At 39.1% G+C, this 8,051-nt stretch overlaps 1 protein-coding gene across 1 annotated transcript in view; it reads right to left on the minus strand.

Annotated features, from left to right (window-relative positions):
* TMEFF1 (transmembrane protein with EGF like and two follistatin like domains 1) overlaps window positions 1-8,051 on the minus strand; it is a gene marked incomplete at its 5' end in the record, with an annotated part of 237,487 nt that overhangs the window by 34,946 nt on the left and 194,490 nt on the right. Inside the window, one exon of the mRNA XM_025201481.1 lies at window positions 5,448-5,544. Within this exon, the coding sequence (XP_025057266.1) occupies window positions 5,448-5,544 (97 nt within the window). The remainder of the gene's footprint in view (window positions 1-5,447; window positions 5,545-8,051) is intronic.

The following is an 8,051-nucleotide window of genomic DNA, read 5'->3' on the forward strand; positions in this document are numbered from 1 at the left end:
CAACTGGTTCTTTCATATCTGAAACAAGATGAGACTGCTGTATGAATGATACATAATAATATACTGTATTACAGTTTAAGATTGTATTTGTGAATTCACAGATGCTAACTGTACACTATTTAAAAGCTTTTAAACTTGTACATTTAAGGCCAAATCTTATTTCATGTTATAAGCTAAATGGCATGTAAATAACTGCAGCTTTTGGCACTTGCACACAGTTTGGAATTCTATCTGGCTCCAAGGCAAAACAGAATCACCCAACGGAGTCAACCCAACCTGTTGGATGGTGGGGTGGGAAAGAGGCCCTGGGTCTCTAAATCTGGCCCGCTGGGGAGCTCCAAGAGGGTTATATGTGGGACCAGGAAGAGCAATATAAGTTAGCAAGTATGTGTGGCCTTGTAAGCTAAATGTTATCCTATAAGGTTGTAGAACCTGGGTTCTAGTCTGGACCCCTTATACCAGTAGGACTGAACATTTCTCACTGGTGTTTACTGAATGAACAAATAAGATTTTCAGGGTGCCAGGTTCAAAAGAAGGGCTAGAGAGTGGTCTAAAAGGGGGAGAGATGTTTTCTGACATTTAACACCTGTTACTGCTGGGGTATCTATATACATGCTCCAGGGTGGAGTGGGGATGATTTAGAGAGGCTCTGAGAGCCACTCTAATTAAAGTGACCACAGCACCACATGTAGTCCGTCCCATGCTTTAAAATGGCGGCAGGGACACTTTGACTAAAATTGATTTGATGAGCCTTAGTTAAAGCGCCCCTGCCACGATTTTGAAATGCAGGGATGCTAAATACATGTAACGTGGAGGCTGCTGATGCATGCTAATTAGCATGCTCCAGCAGACTTGCAGCAGACTCGATTAATTAAGTCTGCTCTAATGCTTGCTAATTAGCACATGTCAGAGCAGAGGTCTGTCACATGTGCCCCTGGTGTCTGTCCGACCTTCCATGTGGCCAGTCCTATATCCCTACACATCTGCCTGGCCACAACACAGAAATACTGAGCATGCTCAATAACAATCTATAGGAAATGATATAAAGTGAAACAAGATTTAGGCTTCAATCCTAAAAATTATGATTATTGGTTATACATTAAATAAATATAATGATAAAAACCTTCCAAAGATTATTCAACGTGATTTTTTGCTGCATGTATATACAGGAATATTACATAGTGTACCAACTTGCATTCATTTGAACATTTGTGCCAAGCAATTTCTGACAACCATCTGCTCAAACTTCACTTCTTTTTCTTAATCAGTCCAGTGAAAATTAAAAGCAACAATAAAAATTTCTGCAGAGACAGTGGAAGTGATAAAGTTGTTCATATTTTAGCATTTCATTTACCATGCACTCACATATGTTCTATCTACTGTTTCTGAACGATCAAACAAACTGAAAGCATGGATTCTTCAAACTATGTGTGAACTTATGTAATAAAAGAATATATTGAAATTCTGAAAAGAGACAGCTGGAATGTTTTAAAAACCCAACTAAGAACAGCTTCAAGGATCTCAGCTCAGTTTCTTCAATGAGAACAGAAGTTTAAAATAATCAAACTGTTTTGTGGAAGGTAAGTCACTTGTACAAAGTAGAATTTGTTATCTTTTTGCTTTCTAAAACCTAAACTTTGAAAATTTTATTTAAAAAACTAAAATACAATTTAGATCACAAAATCAAGAATTAAAAAGTAGTGCCAACTTTATGTTTGCTGGATCCTAATTCTGTTCTCTTGTGCATATATATGCATTTTCATATAGCCTGTCCTGACGCACTATTTTTCACCATACTATTTCACATATTTTTTCACATACTTTTTGCACATTAGCTTATGTGCAATGTTTTCACATATAATTTTTTCACGCAGAATCCTGGTCCCTGGCCCCTTCAAGTATAATGAAATGAATCAGCTATATGTAGACAATGAGGCTGTTTGCTTGTAAGACCCTTGCCTTAGTTGTAGGTAAGTGAGCTTGCACTAGGCTATATGCTGTTGCAGCCAGACTACCACTGGTATCTGAGCCAGCTAATTTAAAGCTAGCTTGGATATCTTTACAGTGCACTGCATCCTGTAGTATAGACCCACCATCTATAACCAGGTTCCCTGCACAGTGTCAAGCAAGTCACCTCATCCATAATAGTAATATTACAGGAATATTCACACCATCTTGCACCACAGAGGTGTTGTGAAGGTAAATGCATTTATGCTTGTAAGGCTCATATACTATGGAGATGAGCATCCTCAAAAAGCCATGAAGAAATGAATAATTCTAGATTTAATGCAGAGTCTGGGCAGCAAGCAGTAAACATAGCCTGAGGCTATCCACTGAATAATGAGACTGAATTGAATAGCTATCTCATTTACTGAGCAGTACCCAATGTATTTGCTGAATGAAACAGGGTCTTTTTGAAAAAATGTATCTGATCACGTAGCTAAAGATTATTATATAGTTAGGAACCTACCTAAATTACAGCAGAAATGCACTGAGTAGTGGCTCCTTTAATTTTGCTGTTTTTGCCATGTGTTCCCCCTCACCCCCACTGCTGATTGGCAGAGGAACCCTGTTGGCCCTGCTGCTCGCCACTCACTGCTGATTGGCCAGGAGGAAAAAAAAAGCAGTTTTAAATATGTCACGGTTTTTGCCTCCCAACCAATCAGCAGCAAGTAGCAGGGCCATCGGGAAGCAAGAACTGCAGCATTTTTAAAACTGCAGTTTTTGCCTCCCAGCCAATCAGCCATAAGTAGTGGGGCTGCCAGGACCCCTCCACCAATTAAATTAATTGAACTAAACTAATTAAAGCACCTGGAGAACCTTGTGTATCAGTATCCCTGAGCTTCAAAATGGCAGTGGGGGTGCTTTGTCTGAAGCTCATTGAAAAAGCTTTAGACAAAGTGCCCCCACCACCATTTTGAAGCACAGGGACACTGATACATGAAACGTGGGAGGCTGCTCGACTGCAGTAATTGCCACGCTCCAGCAGACTTGAATAATTAAGTCTGCTCCAATGCTGTAACGGGAAGAGAGCGGGGCAGGAGAAAAGCCCCACGAGCTGTGAGCAGGAAGCACTTACCACAGGTATGGAGGCAAGCCCACTGGAGCATGGAGTGTGCCACCACGTTTGTGCAGCATGTGCTCCCTCCAGATTGGTAGAGGGACCACACGGACGGGTATTTCTAGCACCAGAGAGGGGGAGCCATGGGAGGACTGCAACTGGTAGAAGAAAGATTCTGAAGGAACTGCTCCAGGACAGCTGGGAGGAGACTGAGGTGGCAGAGACAGAAGCCAGGACTACTCCAAGCACACACATCTTAATTGAGGAACTGGGAGCCTGTAATTAATTGATTTAAGAACGTTCCCAGGGAACCCAAATGAAGAAGCTTAACTCATAAATCTCATTCGTTATACTAGCAAGTAACAGCCAGTGGCACCGTCAGCCGATGAAAGATCCAGGCCCAGATGTGTAATCCTGGAGGTGGTGAGGGTAGGTTGTAAGGAGAGGAGGAGCCCCACAAAGAAAGACCCCCAAGGAGACCCGACCGAGTTGTTACCCAGCCTCCATCCAACTCCCAAGGGTTAAGACTATACATCAAGACATGGTAGGTGAGAGAAGAAAATCTGAGGTTGGTAGTGATAGTATTATCCGATTTTCCCCAGGGCTTATCCAAGTAAAGTGTCAGGCAGGTGGGGACCATGGCCTTATAGCACCTATCCCCAGCAGATGCACTGGAATTACAGCAGATCGGAGCAGCCTCACAGTGATCAAATTAAGACTGCAAAGCAAAAAAATGGGTGTTGAAGGTATCTGGGTTACTTAAGTGACAGAATAAGTAGATCGCAACTTTCATTCTGGCATTTCCTAATTTTTGAATGCTTCCTCCTGAAACCTGTGTGTGTGTGTTTGTACCTGCAGCAATTAAAATCAGGAAAAAGGAGTTCTCCCTACAGTAGTCAAGGAAGAGGTGGAGAACAGCTTATGCTTACTTAGACCAGGAAGAACCACAACTCCACAAATATCTAACAAATACTTATGCTTTCGCTAATGTTAGACCTTTTAGAAAATTTACCAGTGCAAAAACAAACTTACAAAGATATCTCCAGAGGTAACTAAAACCAACTAGTTATGTTGAAGACTTTTTATTTCAGACACTGGCTACAGCTCATTTGAGTGCAGAGCAACAAGCAAATAATAAGGAGCAACATTGGGCATTTTTACATCTGCTCTGGGAGTCAAAGGCACTTTAATTAAAGCTCCTCCAAGAGCCACTCTAATTAAAATGCCCAGAGCATCTTGTGTATCAGCATCTCCACACTTCAAAATGGGGGCAGGGGTATTTTATCTAAAGCTCCTCGAATGAGCTTTAGTTAAAGTGGCCCCACCACCATTTTCAAGCATGGTGATGCTGATACACAAGACGTGGAGGCTAGCTGGAATGAGGTAATTACCATGCTCCAGCAGACTTGATTAATCAAGCCTGATCTGATGCGCTGTAATTACAGAGCATCGGAGCAGCCTCCTGGCTCACGTATAGGCACCCATTATTTCTATGTGAATACATTTTATGAAAAGTTAAGCGTCATACTGGTGGTTACATTCTCATAATATACGATTTTTTTTTTGTACATATACAATGTTATGTCTCATAAAGTCATGCTGAGGTGCCATTCTCCACATGACTATGTTATCAAACTGGCATGGCAGCAGTGAAAGGATATTGTTAAATAAAAAATGAATATACTGTGACTGTCAGTTAGTGCTTGATACACTACATTTGCAAATCTGCTAGTGCATTATGGATTTTCTTTAAATTATCTAAAACATGTTCACTGCTTGTTCATTTTTTTGATTTCTGACAGCTGTCTGATTTTTTTTTCTATTCATCAGAGTTTTCCAAAAGGTGTGTGCTAAATGTAAAACAAACCAGGAAAAAAGTTACTGTATCATATCAACAGATCAACGTATTATTTTAATCTAAGCTATTTTAGCAGAAGCAACCATGTGAAATATTTTATGGACTGTCAGCTAAAAAGTTTCAGCTGAGAAAATAATTAACATCTTTGCAATTTCACATTCCTTATTTCTTCTTACCTGAGTAGATATCTCAGTAAAGCTATTTTGACTGGAAGATATTTGATAGAGGTTTCTTCATACACTGTTTATGCCTCATTAATAGCCCAAGAAATTACACTCATCTCATAATCAATCTGAAAGCAGATCTCTGCAACTGGGATGCACAAACCACTTAAGAAGGCTTTAAAGAAAAGTGAAAATTAAGCATTTACATGTAAATCCCTGTCCACATGCAATTCTACCAAACAGCTGGAGCATGTCAAATATTAAGAATATTAAGAATAAAGATTCCTGCAGGCCTATAATCATGTTCTTTCTTTTTTTTTTTTTCTTTTTCACTTGTTCTTTTGAGGGAAGGTTACTTACTTACCCAACATTTTCTGCATCTTCATCACACTCAGCCCTATATTTGCAAACTCCACATTTTGAGTGTTTTCTCTGAACTTCTGTCCCAGATCCTTCATACTCTAAATAAAACAAGGCATTGTCAATGGATAATGCAACTTTTTCATATTATGCTATGAATTTGCCTATTTTCCTTTCTATCAAAGAGAGAGTAGCTCATTGGCATAAAGATTTCATATATTTACATATCAGACATTTTTACTTGTGGTTACTTTTTCCATAAGCTAGCAACAACCAAAGTTTGAGAGAGTGATAAAAATGACAAAACAGCACAACAGAAACATTGCTTTACTGGATATTTATTGCTCCTTGTTGTTGTATCAATTGATTTCTTATTTTTCTTTTTTTATCAGGTCTCTAAATCTGACACTAATATATAAACTAGCTTGTTAGAAAAAGCTGACATTTAAACTTTATTTGGCATTAATACCATGAGGAACACGTGCTTCTTAATGCTACTGCCTAATAATTAGAGGCTTCCTAGCTAAAGAATTTAGTCATATCAGAAAATGAGAATTCTATTTTAATTGTTGCTCTCTAATTATAGTCATATTCATGTGTAGTTACTTCTTACATAAAATGTTCTTTTCTCTGTGTTCATGTGGATAGATTTTCTGCCAGCTTGTATTAGATTATATGACATTAATTTCTCATAACTACAGCCCTATTCTTTTTCATAATTAACATCATTAGTAGTACAGAACATAAGATAAGACTGAAGCATCACCCTAATAAGAAACTGATAGAAATGCAGCCTCCTTTTGAAGGTAGAGTACATCCTCAGGAGCAATCCATGTACTGCTCCTAGAAACAACTGAATTTTTCGTGTGTGCGGCAACATCACGATTTATCAATCATGGGACAGGGAAATGCAGATGACCTACGTTCTGATGAAGTGCAACTCAGAAATAAGAACTGAGTCCAGAACTGCAAACACATTTTTGGTGACATATCACCAAATGGTTTGCTTTTCTCTCCAGGGAAAAAAAACATTTCAAAAGAAACATGAACCTGATTAGGATAAAAACCAGTATTTTCCAAACAAGTGGTACAGAACAAAATATTACTAAACATATGAAGATTTCAGACACAAAATGTTCAAGGGGCCACAAGTACTGTGGTGTTGGGACATACTGTACTTTGAATACATCATCATCTGCCAAACCTTACTCATGACATGACTGTGAGTCACTATACACCACATACTCCCCATATACTACACTGACCTAAATTTCTGTTCATTGATTTCAAAGCATTATATGAAAACATGTTTTATATATCAAGTGTACATATTTTTTCAAAGCCTGCTTGCCTTTGTTAACCATCTGAAGACCAAATCTCCTTCAGCCAAAAACATACTTTGAAATCAAACACTTTTTTGTAGGCATTTCCCAGTAGGGATTTGTGAAATGGGCCGATGTTAAGCAGGCAATATAACAATAGAAATACAAAAATAAACGACATAAGCTTTATCTAGTTGTATTTTAATCCAGATTCACACAGTTGGTTCAATAAAGAATATCACCCCTAGCATATACTTGCCTCTCATATCATTCCTGGATCATCACGGCTATACCATCACTCTAAAACGACTACTACATTAAATAAAGCTTTTAATAAAGTGGTTATTTTTCTTTCTTTTTTTTCTTCTATGATAAATTTCACTCCCAGTAACTCCATTAAAGGGACAGTGCCAAACTAAAGTGAAGAATATATATATGTGTGTGTGTATGTATATATATCTGTATGTATATGTATATGTACACACACATTTATATACTAACGATGTTATTTAGTAACCTGTGCTTGAGTCACACTGCAATTTTTTGTGATTCTTGCAACCTTGTTTTTTCTACTTTTCAAATGTGTTTTCTCTATTTTGTTACTTTGTAAAAGACTCAGTAACAGAAAAACTGATTAGAGACACAACGGAACTGATTATAGCAGATGCTGTCAAATACACATAAAATAAATGTAATACTAGAGAAAAAGATTTTTTCTCTCAGACATTTTTGTGCTACCTACAACATTTAAGCTCTAACTTGTTCTGCCCCCTTAAATCCCTCCCTCCCCACACCAAAGCATAAGAGGAGAGTAAGAAGCCCACTTATCCTATGCTGGGCTACCCAAATCTTAGGTCTAGATCAGGGGCGGGCAATTATTTTGGGCAGAGGGCCACTTACTGAGCTTCAGCAAGCCATCGAAGGGTGCAGCTGAGGGCAGATTAATATTAATTTTCTAAATTTTTTAGGGGCCCCATGGGCCAGATAGAATGGCCTGGCGGGCCACATCTGGCCCCCAGGCCGCATTTTTCCCACCCCTGGTCTAGATGCACATTAAATCCTCCCTTGAACAAATGTGCTTGGACTGGGTAGACTCTACATTTTACTACTTGGCCAGCATGGGTGCTTCTACACATGCAATTAGAATGTAGCAATAAACTCTAGTGCAGTTTGTGGCAGAGTTTATTGCTCCCAGGGGCAGTGTTTATACATGTGCTGGGGACTGCAGCATGTTGAGACAAGGCAGAGTGGGCTGGCAGGAGGTCGGGGGGGGGGGGGGGGGGGGG

The sequence above is a fragment of the Alligator sinensis genome, unplaced genomic scaffold (assembly GCF_000455745.1).
Source record: "Alligator sinensis unplaced genomic scaffold, ASM45574v1 scaffold386_1, whole genome shotgun sequence".
Taxonomy (NCBI): Eukaryota; Metazoa; Chordata; order Crocodylia; family Alligatoridae; genus Alligator; species Alligator sinensis.